Source organism: Mollisia scopiformis (assembly GCF_001500285.1).
Source record: "Mollisia scopiformis unplaced genomic scaffold LY89scaffold_41, whole genome shotgun sequence".
Lineage (NCBI taxonomy): Eukaryota > Fungi > Ascomycota > Leotiomycetes > Helotiales > Mollisiaceae > Mollisia > Mollisia scopiformis.
In genome coordinates, this window is record NW_017263621.1 from 53,047 (window position 1) to 66,244 (window position 13,198).

At 46.6% G+C, this 13,198-nt stretch overlaps 6 protein-coding genes across 6 annotated transcripts; 3 read left to right on the plus strand and 3 right to left on the minus strand.

Moving 5' to 3' along the window:
• Positions 1-586: 586 nt before the first annotated feature.
• LY89DRAFT_726327 (uncharacterized protein) lies at positions 587-2,678 on the minus strand (the record flags this gene model as incomplete). The annotated part of the gene is made up of 4 exons (XM_018219046.1): positions 587-1,400; positions 1,484-1,935; positions 2,126-2,385; positions 2,512-2,678. The coding sequence occupies 4 exons, from the start codon at positions 2,676-2,678 to the stop codon at positions 696-698; spliced, it is 1,584 nt and encodes a 527-aa protein (XP_018061005.1). The 3' UTR covers positions 587-695.
• An 806-nt stretch (positions 2,679-3,484) lies between these two features.
• LY89DRAFT_692282 (uncharacterized protein) lies at positions 3,485-3,850 on the minus strand. Its single transcript, XM_018216507.1, has one exon. It carries the CDS (start codon positions 3,819-3,821, stop codon positions 3,603-3,605), a length of 219 nt encoding a protein of 72 aa, XP_018061006.1. The 5' UTR covers positions 3,822-3,850; the 3' UTR covers positions 3,485-3,602.
• Positions 3,851-4,763: 913 nt separating this feature from the next.
• LY89DRAFT_726328 (uncharacterized protein) lies at positions 4,764-6,731 on the plus strand (the record flags this gene model as incomplete). The annotated part of the gene is made up of 3 exons (XM_018219047.1): positions 4,764-4,996; positions 5,093-5,365; positions 5,422-6,731. The coding sequence occupies exons 1-3, from the start codon at positions 4,789-4,791 to the stop codon at positions 6,729-6,731; spliced, it is 1,791 nt and encodes a 596-aa protein (XP_018061007.1). The 5' UTR covers positions 4,764-4,788.
• Positions 6,732-7,434: 703 nt separating this feature from the next.
• On the plus strand, positions 7,435-9,107 carry LY89DRAFT_632431 (MFS general substrate transporter; the record flags this gene model as incomplete). The annotated part of the gene is made up of 5 exons (XM_018211303.1): positions 7,435-7,554; positions 7,608-7,708; positions 7,760-7,977; positions 8,031-8,232; positions 8,286-9,107. 5 exons carry the CDS (start codon positions 7,435-7,437, stop codon positions 9,091-9,093), a joined length of 1,449 nt encoding a protein of 482 aa, XP_018061008.1. The 3' UTR covers positions 9,094-9,107.
• Positions 9,108-9,839: 732 nt separating this feature from the next.
• LY89DRAFT_790306 (FAD-binding domain-containing protein) lies at positions 9,840-11,936 on the plus strand. The gene is made up of 5 exons (XM_018223352.1): positions 9,840-10,212; positions 10,270-10,739; positions 10,792-11,345; positions 11,390-11,601; positions 11,651-11,936. Exons 1-5 carry the CDS (start codon positions 10,200-10,202, stop codon positions 11,914-11,916), a joined length of 1,515 nt encoding a protein of 504 aa, XP_018061009.1. The 5' UTR covers positions 9,840-10,199; the 3' UTR covers positions 11,917-11,936.
• A 7-nt stretch (positions 11,937-11,943) lies between these two features.
• LY89DRAFT_602768 (uncharacterized protein) lies at positions 11,944-12,876 on the minus strand (the record flags this gene model as incomplete). Its single annotated transcript, XM_018210266.1, has 3 exons — positions 11,944-12,133; positions 12,246-12,483; positions 12,636-12,876. The coding sequence occupies 3 exons, from the start codon at positions 12,874-12,876 to the stop codon at positions 11,944-11,946; spliced, it is 669 nt and encodes a 222-aa protein (XP_018061010.1).
• Between the last annotated feature and the right edge of the window lie 322 nt (positions 12,877-13,198).

A 13,198-nucleotide genomic window follows, 5' to 3' on the forward strand; every position in this document is an offset into this window, starting at 1 on the left:
CTGTACCTTTATGATCTATATTGAAGTCAGAAACAACATTCTTGGAGACTTGTATAATGTTAGCATTGGTATATCCTTTGCCGGCTACGCAAGCCTCCTTCTACCGTGATCGTTCTCTAGGAGTGAGGAGGTAACGGTGTTCCTCAAGCAATGACCTTATCCACTGTCTACGTACCCTTTGAGAGCTAAGCCTGTTTCAGGCTGCAGCAAATTACACAAGAATGTCATTGATGGATTGCCTAGTGGAGGCTTTATGATCGCGGGCGTGACTTCACTATCACTCAAGCCAATTCCCTCTGTACAATCAAACCTGAGATTGGTGCCACGGCAAAGCTTTTGGAGGTCGAGTGGGCGAGCTGGTTCGAGTTTAAATACTCGGAATCCGGAAAATTCCTTGCTCGAAAGGTGATAAATGAACTTGGCACTTGTTCTTTGCAACTGAGAGCGCTTAATTTTTTTTTTTTTTTTCAATTTCTACCCAATGATGTAGTTGAATTTATAAATTTGAGGTTGAAGTGATTTGATATATGGAGTTGAGATCATTGCAGCAGCAGTATGGGTGAGTCTCAACATTGGTTGTCGTTTCGACAAGTGTTGTATGGATATGAAATTCAACTATATTCAGACATGCCCACTAAGTAGCTATCAGAGAACCACCTCTTCCAGTATACTGCAGGGATCGATATTTCAGTTCCCTACAAGCCTGTTGCGCCTGGAATCGGAACAGCGGTCTCGGTGTAGTCATTTTGAGCTCTGTCAGAATCGATGTTCTCTTTGTGGCCAAATTCCTCAACACCACCTTGAGGAGATGCAAGGGTATCATTTGCTCCTGGCCTAGAGACTTGAGCACGAACAAATTCTAAAGTATGAGTTTGACTCAAATTGCGAACGTCATCTTGGCCTGTCCGAGAACCTTGGGCGAATACTCGTGATTCGCCATAACCGGTTGTACCGTCGAAATCGACATCCTCAACATGGTGAGCAATTGAAGAGACAGGGTGTTTTGGAATCAAGATCTCATTTGTTGACGCATCAGAAATTTCTTCAGTTCCGATACTCCTCTTCTCTTTTTCGGTGCTGGTAGGTTTTATCAGCACCGGGTGATCTAGATCATTGATATCTAGCCCTGCTAGCATTTCTCCTGCCTTTGTAGTGGGCACCATATCCGCGCATCCCTCCCAATTCCCCAACCCCAGCTCCTCTTGGGTCAATCGATGGAGCTGTAGGGTGGCATTGGTGTTCCATTCTAGGCGTGCATAAGTTTTGTACTTGCGTCGGTGTTGCAGGCAAGTTAGAATCGGGTCCAGTATGAAAGAAACAGAGATTATGAGAATACTGAGGATATAGGTGAATAAAAGTCCGAAGAGGCTGAATGAAGCGTATGAAGTACTTTGGACTTTCTGTGAATCGTGTTAAAATTGCAAGTACATAGTGCTTCAATAGACAGCATACAATCACATGAATTGAATTCTGGCAAACTTACCTGGCTGTTGCATAGCTGGCGCTCTTGCTCGTTCTCAGGACTCCATTCGAATTCTGACTGTTCAAGCATGGGGTCTGAGGGTCCAGACGCGACGTCCACGAAGATCGCTTGAAATGTAGCGAGTATTATATCAAACCAATATGATACGTCAAGTTGCCATTGGTTTAAAGGCAGAGGATATTGTATAGAGTTTATCAGAAGCGACTCAGACGTCAAGACTTGAGCTCCAGGCAGACCCGCAGCAATCATGTTAATATCAGCACCAGATTCAGCTAGCATGAGGTATATCCAGACGAAGACCGAGCCCAGTTTTGACGTAGAGGATGGCCGAGCTGTATAGTTAAGACTAAAGTCTTCTGCCGTCATATTGAAAATCGAAGCCGTTCCAGAGACAGAATGATAAAAACTTGCCAGTGGTCCGCATTTGCCAGAAGAGCACCACTGGAATCGTTCTAGACTTGATCAGTATTCGATGACTACCTAAAGGAGGGAATATCATTGAGAGGTAGTGTAAATTTAATCTAGTCGAGACATAAAGAAGGGTCACTAGAACCGGTAATGTAGGGCGGCTGCAGCCCTAGAAACATTTCTCGACCCCACTATCGTCGCATTCAAGGCAGTCAATACGAAAACAAGGCTCACCGAGACATCCCATTGGACTCCCTGCTTCTACAGGGATGTAACCATTTGACACTGCCGAGGGAAGCTCTGTGTCTGTCAATGTCGCAGCGTATCTCGTCGCCCGATACCAATCGTCATCCATTTCATCGTAGAAGATAACACCATTCCCAGCAAGTAGTATGATAGACACATCTCCGTCAGATCGAAGAAGCTGAGTAATAAGGATGAATGACGACCCTGGTGCAAAAACTTGCCCTTGATACGTCACGGATTCGGCACCACTAATGAAGACAGGAATTAGAACACACGGTAATGTCAACAAGAAGCAACATGTCAGGGACTGAATGAGAAACGGTATCATTCCGAGCAAGTGGGCAGGGGAAGACAAGTTGAGTAAACTTACTCACCTCAACCGGTAACTCAGACCCTGATTCGCACTATCCATAGATCCAGTTCCTAGCCCCAAATAAGAGTACTGAGCCTCCAGACTCGGAAGGACGAATGTGTAATTCGCCACGGAGTCACCGGTAGTTTCATTGACCAATGCCCAGGGGCCATAGTTATACCCCACCATAAGTCTGGAATCAAGAGCAAACTCGGAAACACGAAATGTGGAATCTGCTTCGAGACAATTCTGAGCTCTCGACACGGCCGGCAACGGAAGTGGGCATGCAATGCTCTAACTTTGCAATAAAGTTGGTCTCGCAGCTGTCCTAGCACTTGCTGTTCCTGCTCTGGTTCTTCTACAAACCATGTTTATCTGGCGTGGTGTGTTGCCAAATGATGATCTGGATGCGTTCAAATCGGGATGAGCTTTTATCCCATCTCTCTAGGAGGTTCAAGCGGCGACGGGGCCGATGCAGAATTTGTTGCCTTGCCATAACGTGAGGAGATATTAGTATCCATGATCACTTCACAGAGCCATCAGTAGGTATCCACTTTCGACCTGCAAGATAGTCGTCCCATTGACCCATGAAGCCATCCTGGACATTTCATATTATCCCTTTGATCTCTAGATGAACTCAACAATCGAATAGCTCGAGATGAACGCGGCGACAAACAGTTTCGATTGTGTGCTCCATTTCAGATCGTGCGGTAGATGCGACGAAGTTGCTCCTGGAGGCAGCAGATGGTCGAAGAAGTCAACAGAGCCGCATGCAGAGTCACTGAAGGATCCAAATGAAATTTACTTCAGTCGATAGCCACTGGCGAGGTCAAGGTGGAGAAGGGATATGCATTAAAGATGCAGGAGGAATTTGAGGATGTCAGATCGCTCATGCCTTTTCCACTGTTGATAGGACGAGAATATCGTTGAAATCTCGACTCTATGAGTACTAATGAAAGACTACTTCGTATGATGCTGCTCATGAAGACCCAATTGTTCGGTTTGCAAGAGTTCACAGGGGTCGACGAGGTTAGATTAAGGGGCAGTCCCCGGATCGCCGGATCCGGATTGGTCTGATCCTAATTTGGATGGGCTCCTGGAGTGAGCGCAACCTTAAAAGATGCACTTCCCTTCAATTCCCCGTACATTGACGCCGATCTCAATAGAGAAGCAATGATCTTCCGGCATTCGTTGGATTCTATGACCAACTTTACACGGGCCTGACTGCGAGAGATTCAACCTGTGTCTAGACAACGATATGCAAATTACCACTCCCTGGACACCTGCAAGGAATGGCAGAGGCTTCTCTTCCCAGAAAATCCGTGAGGTCATAGAGTAGATTGTTCCAGAACCACGAGTCATATTAGGAGTCGATCCTCTCCATTCTTAGTCTCAAGTAATCTCACTGGCGGCCTTGAGCCAAGCTGTGATGTTTCTTCACGAGCCTCATTTTACTCACTCGGTAATCGAACCATCATAGGTTGAATTGGGCGCCAATCACGGTTTCCCTTTCTCCGAGCCCCGCTGTGCTTCAAAGAAGATGTTCAATGGAGGCTGGTTCGGAGCATTCGGACAAAGCTGCTCTCAATCTCAAGGTAATTTTCCCTTCAGTTGTTGAGTCTGTGTTGACGAAACATATAGCAAGCTACTGGAATGAAAGTACAACAAGTTTCGGATGCGCGGGACCGGACACCATCGAAAGTTTGTTTCAGCATACCATCGTCTCTCCACCGTTAGCATAATCTCAACAAGGCAAGCGCAGTGAATCTTTGTCCCAAGGCTGATCTGGTTTGCAGATGACCGCTCGGGCCGGATACCAACTCCATAATTTCTCCTTTCCTTTGACGCTGAGCACTGAAAAATCGTCTATTCTTATTAATTTGTCAAGAGAGGATCGTGAGTCTCAGATCTACGTACCATCAGCTTGCTTCCATCGATCCATCCTGGAAACAGCAATCTCCTGCTCTATTCATCTTGGAATGCATATTGCAATTGCCCATTGGATCAAGGTTCCGACCATGTTGAAGTTACTGTTCGGAACCATTCTAGTGAACCAACATCCCTGATATGGTCTTCGGTTTCGATCTGGGGACGTGCAGCTGAGGCAGTATATAGTATAGAAATTCCCTGCTTGCACCTCTTCTGCATCCTCATCTGATTTCTGTTTCTATTTCATTTACTTCGAGAGACTCACTCGTTACGGTCCTCGTCGTTCTGTCACTCGCTTTGTTGTCGTTCACCCATCACACTCTCTACAGTTCCACTTGTTCATTCGAAATACCTTCATAATCTCGTCAACATGGTCAAGAAAGTTACCATTCTGGCCATTATGGTCGCATTAGCCTCGGCAGCTCCAATCGCCAACGATATGTCACCAAGAACGTTCCCTTCGTTAGGTGGCTTTGTGGCGTCTTCAGGTTCAGTGACTTCAGGTCTCACTACCACAAAGGGATGGACCACCGGCGTTGCCAGCTCTCTCGAGGCATGTGCAGTTGGTGTAACTTCTGGTAAGTCTCTATCTTGGAGCAGTTTCTTTTTATCGACCTCGTTCCTCGAGTAAACCTTTTGGTAGGTACATTCTGACTGAGAATTTTTGACAATAGGATGCGTTGAAGACAGTGCTAAAACAGCTCTTGCATCCTGGATCTCTGGTGCCGGGGCTGCATTCTTCGACACTGCTACATGCAAAGAAATCAAAACATGGTGCACAAGTTCCTCCGATGTAGTCCTTGCAGCCTGGGCCCAGACAGCCATGGAAGGAGCACTTGTCGCCGAGTCCTCTATCTCTGCCGCTGGTGGAATCTTGTCGTTTTTCAACGGTGTCATTGAAAGCAGCTTTGAAGGAGAATCTTGTTCTTGTTCTGCTTTGGGTTCAGGTAAGTCGAAATTATTTCCCGACCTGGCACGAGACTTTATTTCTCACTGTCGACAGGTGACCTTGCATCACTCTCTGCATTCCTCTCCGGTTCTACTGGAGCCGCTCTCGAATCTGTCGAAGCTACTATTTTCGGCTCCCTCAAAATGTGCGCCTCTGGTGGTATCGCCGAAGTTCTCAGTAGTTCAGCCCGTGCATCTTTATCTGCATGGTTATCGGGACCCAGCTGCACGCTCAGCGCAGACCTGATAGGATCCATCGAAGGGTGGCTCTCAGGAACTGTCAGTGGTGGTGCTGCGGTTGGTGGAAGTAGCATATCTGAGTCAGTCAGTGGTAATGTTCTTAGCAGTTCTGCTATGGGCTCACTATCCGCCTTCATGAGTGAGTCTGCCTTCGTCGATCTTAGCATAGAGATCAAACTTGGTCTTTACGCTTGCTCTGCTGGTGGAATTTCTGCTTCTCTTAGCGGTGCTATACAAGCCTCCCTGTCCGCATGGTTGTCTTCGTCTTCCTGTACCATGGACGCTGGTCTGAAAGCTTCGATGCAAGCATGGCTTGCAGGAACAGAGGGTACTAGCACCCAGGTTGGAACCTCTGTTGACGCCTTTGGATACATCTCTACGGGTGCTTCTATCGCTGGCAACTTCAACGCTTCTGGTTTCATGACCGCCAGTGTCCAGGCATCACTTTCTTCCTTCTGTGGTAGCTCTGCTGGCCTTGCACTCGACGTCAGTATCCTCACTTCTCTCAAGTCTTGCGCATCTGGAGAGCTTTCGTCTTCTCTTGAAGTCGCAGCAGCGAGCGCCTTAGCGGAGTACCTCGCCTCTTCGTCCTGCACTCTGGAGGCTGAGATGCGTGGCTCTGTCATTATGTGGCTTTCTCTTGGTATTACTGGTGCATCCGGAGCGTCAGCTGGTGTTGGAGCTGGAGCAGGTGCTGGCTTTACCATTTCCACTGAGATGGCTACTGAGTTCGCTTCAGCTGTATCTGCTGGCTTCAATTTGAGCTCGAGCTGCAAGGGTTCGATGGGCGTGGCCATCTCAGGCGAAGCTGCCTGGGCTGTTTCTATCTCTGGTCGTGCTGAGATGATTGCTTACTTGGTCTCTGGCGAAGCTGCAGGCTTGAGCGCGGAGGTTGAGACAGCCATGTTTGGATGGCTTATGGGCTCTGATTGCAGTGGTGGGAAGACCGTGGGCTCGTCATCGTCATCTTCTGGGTCTTCCTCTGGATCATCGTCCTCTGAATCCTCCTCTGGGTCGTCATCTTCCGCATCATCTTCAGAGGGGTCATCTTCAGGATCTGAATCCAAGTCAAGTGGCTCCAGCTCAGGAGAGGAGGGCTCTGGCGATGAAACTTGTGACGCATAAATTGCAGGTCCCGTAACTCAGCAATGCTCCCTACCATCGGATCTCGTCAAGAATGTCCTTTGCTTCATGGAGATAACTATTTTGCTGCATGTTGGACAACTACTGTATAATATTGTGTACACATACTGAGTGACACTTATCCTTAATATGTTTATTCTCCCTATCACCAACGTTTAATGCTATCGACTTTGATTTTCTCACCTATTTCTCGATTGGTCGTAGTACGACTTCTCTTCCTATCATATCGGAAGGATTCTTCCACTCGTGTAACCAATCCCCTTGCTTTCTCTCGAACATATCAGAGCGCCATGTTCGTAAGATTCCTTGATTGAGAAATCGACCAGCCAATCTACCGGCGCTACGTCAACTCCTCACATACAATTGATGGGAATTTTGCGGCAGTGGAGCCTGCCAAGCCCTGCGAGTAATGCACGAAAGCCGGGGTAGCTTCTAGTAACCTTCTACCCCGCAATGGCGCGAGTAACCTCAATGGCTTGACCGAGAGCGATGTAACAAAAGCCACCGAGATTTGCACCTTATTCCCGGTTTGGTAGGGTTCGAGAAAGATGTTGACTAGGATGTTGGGGGATCATTGTACCGGCAGTCGTATGGTTCTTTCTTATCTTTCCCTCATTTTTCTAATATACTTCTATCTCTTCTTATTTTCTTTATTATTCCTACTGATGGTCGAAGAATCTGCAGAATGGCAATATTCAAGAAACAGACTCTGAAAACGAAGAATGAGAAGACGAGGGCGGCTGAATTAACGCTTCGGCAGTCAATATACCCGCTCGCTTTGGTGACCATTCTGTTCTTTTTATGGGTACGGCTACACCATTTGAGATATAACAACCGTTCACTGACACAGCAGTTCAGGGTTTCTCATATGGTCTTCTCGATACCTTGAACAAACATTTCCAGAACACACTTGGAATTACGAGAGCTAGGTCTTCTGGACTTCAAGCTGCCTATTTCGGGTACTTGACGGTATTCCGAATCCATCAAAGACATTGCTGATATAAAATTAGCGCATATCCTCTTGCCTCTCTCGGTCACGCAAATTGGATCCTCAGACATTATGGCTACAAGCCAGTGTTCATATGGGGTCTCTGCCTCTATGGCGTAGGAGCGCTTGTCGCTTGGCCGTGTATTTTGCATCGCTCTTTCGGAGGTTTCTGTGCTGCCATTTTTATTATTGGCAATGGATTGGGGTCTCTGGAGACAGCTGCCAATCCATACATCACTGGTGAGTCTCTTCTCCGCACAGCAGCAATGGCATTGGAGCTGATGACCTCTCAGTGTGCGGTCCACCTCGATACGCTGAAATGCGAATCAATATCTCTCAAGCATTCAACGGAATCGGAACAGTCGTCGCTCCCGTCTTGGGTTCATATGTCTTCTTTCTGAAAACAGCAGATGATACGCAAGCTTTGAAGAATGTGCAATGGGTATACCTAGCAATCGCTTGCTTCGTCTTCTTGCTTGCCATTGTGTTTTATTTGTAAGTCTCTCACATGTTCTAATATTTCAAGAGGATTTACTGACGATCCTCAGCTCACCGATCCCTGAAATCACAGACGCAGACATGGCTTTCCAAGCAGAAGAAACACACGCAAACGACGACATCAAGCCTTTCCGCAAACAATATCGACTCTTCCATGCGGCATTCGCTCAATTCTGCTACACAGGAAGCCAGGTAGCAATTGCGTCATATTTCATCAACTATGTTACTGAAACGCGCGCAAATACCGATTCTTCTCTCGGTGCGAAATTTCTTGCTGGTGCTCAAGGTGCTTTTGCTTTGGGTCGATTCACAGGTGTAGGCTTGATGAAATACATCCGGCCGAGATGGGTTTTCTTGTTTTACTTGACGATGTGTATCATTTTCATCGCTCCCTCAATCACGCAAAGAGGAAATACGGGCATGTCGATGCTTTACATAACCCTCTTCTTCGAGTCGATCTGCTTCCCAACCATCGTCGCACTAGGCATGCGAGGACTGGGCAAATACACCAAGAGAGGCTCAGGGTTCATCATTGCTGGCGTCTCTGGAGGCGCTTGTGTGCCTCCTTTGCTAGGAGCAGCAGCAGATGCAAATAACTCGACAGCAATAGCGATGAGTGTCCCTCTGGCTTTCTTTGTGGCAGCTTGGAGTTACTCTTTGTGCGTTAACTTCGTGCCGAGCTATCGTGATCCTGCAGATAAGTTTTTGACGACGAAAATTGGAATTGAGGGTGCCGGTGCCGGAGTAGTTGAAGATGAGGAGAGTGGTGTTGGAAGTGGCCCAGAGAAGGCAGGTGTTGTGGAGAAAGAAAATATTGGTGAGCATGTTGACAACAGTCCCGAGGTCAAGATAGGGTGATATGATAAGTACGGATGAAAGACTAGAGCGTGTACTTAGTGTAGCTAGTTAAATCAACACAATCTCGCAAGTCGCAAAAGAACTGCCCAAGACCCTTTTCTACCCCGTACATTACAAAGCCCAAACTCAAGATGTGATGTTCAGACAATATCACTCTTTCTTGCAGAACTCACTTTTACGAAGACTTTGAGTAGGTTCCATGTCAATAGAAACAAGGGCAAGAAAACCAAAATATGCACAAGCACCGCTTATCGTCCAGTACAGCACCAAACACTATTACTGGCGCTGGATGGAAATATCTTCTCTTCTCTTCGCTACATACGCCACTGTAAAATTCACCTTTTGAGCATCAGAAAAACTAAATACATTAACCAAATCCTAAGTTTGTGCAAGCATAGCAAATGACTTCAGGAAAAGAAGAAGGAGTAGCACGTGATCATTATAAAATTTCCAGCTCACCTCACCTTAAGTAATTGTCTCAACAAATGACGAGGACATCAGCACTTAGGCTCATAAGAAACCCGTTATCTCCATATACGATAGACGAGCAATGATGTAAAAAAAAAAGGAGATGTCCAGAAGCTCACGTGATGCATGTAAATCTGAAAACTTTCTACCCCTTCCTCTTTCAGCCGCCGCGATAAGGATGATGGACGGCACTTGCCATAACATACTGACTCCATATTCTAGACCCTCTTAGCTTACTTACGCTCTCGACTCATTATGCACTAATTGCTCAGCCCAGAATATTCTCAACCGTCAAAATGGTCCAAATGTTGGACATCACAGCAATTTGATATTTTTGGGAGCTAAAATCTTACATCTGTTGGTACAATAATTGTTGGTGCACCCCGAAACGCATACCTGATTGGCGATCTCGTACCACGGTTATGACCTAACATCTGATACATTGTACCTCCGTACATATGCTTCCTTCGTTCTTCTCTTCTCTCTGTTCGTGTCTGTTTGAATTTCTCTAATCGCGATCGACCTTGGATGATGCTTCTCTCGACTATTGCATTATTTTGCTTGTCGTTTGCCAGTAATGTCAAGGGACAAGAGGATGCGCAAAGCCCGTTGACTCCTGATGGCGGGAGCGGCACAGCATGTCACAACGCGGTCAGCATTTCCACTTCAGATGAGAAAGAGTTCTTACTGATGACATTCAGTGCACAGCTCTCGTGAATGTTCTCGGCGAAAAAGTTCATTACCAAGAGATACCATCGTCGTTATTCGATGCTTATTTTTCCACCCAACAACAAGAAGTTGTTCCGGCTTGTGTAGTACTTCCGGGTTCGGCTCAAGATGTTTCACAGGCCATCAAAGTCATCACTCAGCATGAGTGTATTTTTGCCGTGAAGAGTGGTGGCCATGCCATGTTCACCGGCGCTTCGAATGCGCCTGAAGGGATCACGATTGACTTGCGAAACCTAAATAGCCTGCAGATATCTGATGACAGAAAGATTACAGCCATTGGGTCAGGGAATAGGTGGCTGAACGTGTACGATTATCTGGACCCCTTCAATGTGACAGTAGTGGGAGGCCGAGATGTTGATGTTGGAGTGGGAGGCTTCTTGTTGGGTGGAGGGATATCATTTATATCTCGTCGCCATGGGTGGGGACTCGACAATGTCTACAACTATGAGGTGAGTTGCCTAAATGAACCACGGAAACATCAGCGCTAAACTTTCCTGGTAGCTGGTTCTGGCCAACGGCTCAATTTCCATTATCCATAGGGCTTCGAATCCTGATCTTTACTGGGCTCTCAGAGGTGGCGGCAAGAATTTCGGTATCGTAACTCGTTTTGACATGTTCACGCATGTTGATACCGAGATGTGGGGTGGCGTCAACATTTTGCTCTTGGATGATATGCACGATCGACTTGCTATTCTTGGGATTCCGCGCAAGTTCGAATGGACTACTACTGCACTGATTGGAAAGACAGCAGAGTATATCAACAAGCTCATATGCAAAGTAGGCTACTGCATAAGCGTTGATGACGTTGCAAGTATGCTTGGGGAAATTGCCCTTGAGGCTGAGAACGACATATTTGCTCACGCTTGGGCTGTGCCCATCTTCTTCTCTTCTAGCCAGACATATCTGATATCTGCTGAGATGAACCACGGAAAAGGGGTGGAAGGAGCTCCTGGATTTGGGGCTCTACATCGGGCGAAGAAGGTGTATAAAACGAATCGAGTGGCTCGTACAGCTGATTTTGCAAGGGAAATCACAACTTTGAACACCGGAGGCCGGTATGTAACGTTTGCATGACTTGAGCTTCTACTGATGGAAATAGCTGCTCGTATGAAACTGCAACCTTCAAGCTCGACGCAGATCTTCAAAAGGATATCATGCATATATATATCGAGGAGACTGAAAAGATCAGGCACCTAAAGCACTTATTATCGAGCATACCAATGCAAATCATCACCAAAGCCGAGATTGCGCACTTCTTGAAGAATGGATCGAATTGCCTCGGACTGGATCCCGGAGACGGACCATTGCTGCGTAGGATTTCTCACGTGCTCATAAGACTTCTTGCTAACCCCAATGTCAGTACTAGAGACGGCCATGCTTTGGACAGATCCAAAAGATGATGCAACAGTGCTCCAAACAAGCAAAAACATTCTCGACCGTTCCATTGCACTTGCCAAAGAACGTGGCCTTCACCATCCTTTTCTTTATCAGAACTATGCTGGAAAGAGACAGGATGTATTCGGATCCTATGGAGAAAAGAACTTGGCACGATTGCGCAAGATTCGAGATGAATACGATCCAGATCATGTCTTCACTAGACTTTCGCCTGGATATTTTAATGTATAGATAGATATTTTGATTGAGGTTTCAGACTCAAGAGTCTTTCTTTGCTGACTTGCTGTCCTTTTCGCCGTTCTTCTTCTCGTCTTCTATCTCACGCTTTCGTTTCTTGATAGCCTCTGGAGGACTATCTTCAATGAGGTCACTTTTGTTTTGCATCTCGCTCCACTTAGGAAGTCCATCTGGGATGTCGACTAGGCGCTTGGAGTAGAACATATGACATCTTGTCTTGTTAGCGACCGATGTCTTAAAACGCCCCTCGCTGCTCTGTTCCCTCACTTTACAAGCTCAACTTATTTGACCCTCCTCAACAAAAGATGAGAGGGGCAACTCACGTAGGATCAAAGTTCTTCTTCTCCTCCTTACTCTTGAACTTAATCAAACTCGGAAACAACAAAATCATATTTCGTCCCTCATCCATGATCGGGGAACGACAATAGGCACATGACACCTTGCAAGGAAGTTTGTGGCGAGTAGTTTTCTCGCTGCTTTCGTACCAGCCAAGGTCAGAATGACCGTGGGTGAAATTGATGTCTGATTTGTGGAATATGGCTGCCCATTGGAACGGTGCTCCTGGCGATCATTAGCTTTGTAGAAGTCCCTTTTTCTCCTCGTCAACATTCGCTTCAAATGCCCAAAAGACCTTGAAATCCAACGTCCACCGCTTCAACCTCCATTGTCTACTTCCATCCACAACCCCGCAGGACAAGATATCTCAAACTCACCATGCAAAACCTGGCAGGTAGAACAATGACAATACTTGGCATCAAGCGGCTTCTCCCTACTCAGCTGATACCGCACCCGCCCACAATGACAACTCCCTTCGTATAACGCTTTAAAGTTCTCATCATTCTCGTGTACTTTGTATGGCTCGCGGAATTTCCACTCGTTGTGTTCGCCATCGAGATCGGAGGAGTTGTGACCGCCTTGTTTAGCGGCGTCTTTTTCGCGGGTGGTGGGTGCCATTTTGGGGACTGTAGCGGAGAAGGATTTGAGAGTTTGAGAGGGGATGAAGAGAGTGTGGTGAGGAGTGAGGAGGGGTGGAATGATATGGTGTGATTTGCGAGTGAGAAAGCTGTGTGACGTATGTAAAGATCTACAAAGTCTCGTTAAAATGAAATGGGAAGAAAGCAGTCGCATCAATCACAAAGGCATCAAACAGAAAACACAGATGAAGACGAGACAAACTCAAGGTCGTGTGAGGTCTGAGTTTGCATTTATTTCGTGCTGATACACTAAATACATCTCGTCACTATACAGGGGCCCTGCCGCGTTAATCAGCATTGTG

Bases quoted from the DNA above. Each gene is read 5' to 3' on its own strand.
- LY89DRAFT_790306 (XM_018223352.1), top strand. The intron at 11,346-11,389 runs GTATGTAACGTT...TGATGGAAATAG, and splicing joins ACTTTGAACACCGGAGGCCG to CTGCTCGTATGAAACTGCAA. The intron at 11,602-11,650 runs GTAGGATTTCTC...CCCCAATGTCAG, and splicing joins CGGAGACGGACCATTGCTGC to TACTAGAGACGGCCATGCTT.
- LY89DRAFT_692282 (XM_018216507.1), bottom strand. From the start codon at position 3,821: ATGACCTCACGGATTTTCTGGGAAGAGAAGCCTCTGCCATTCCTTGCA.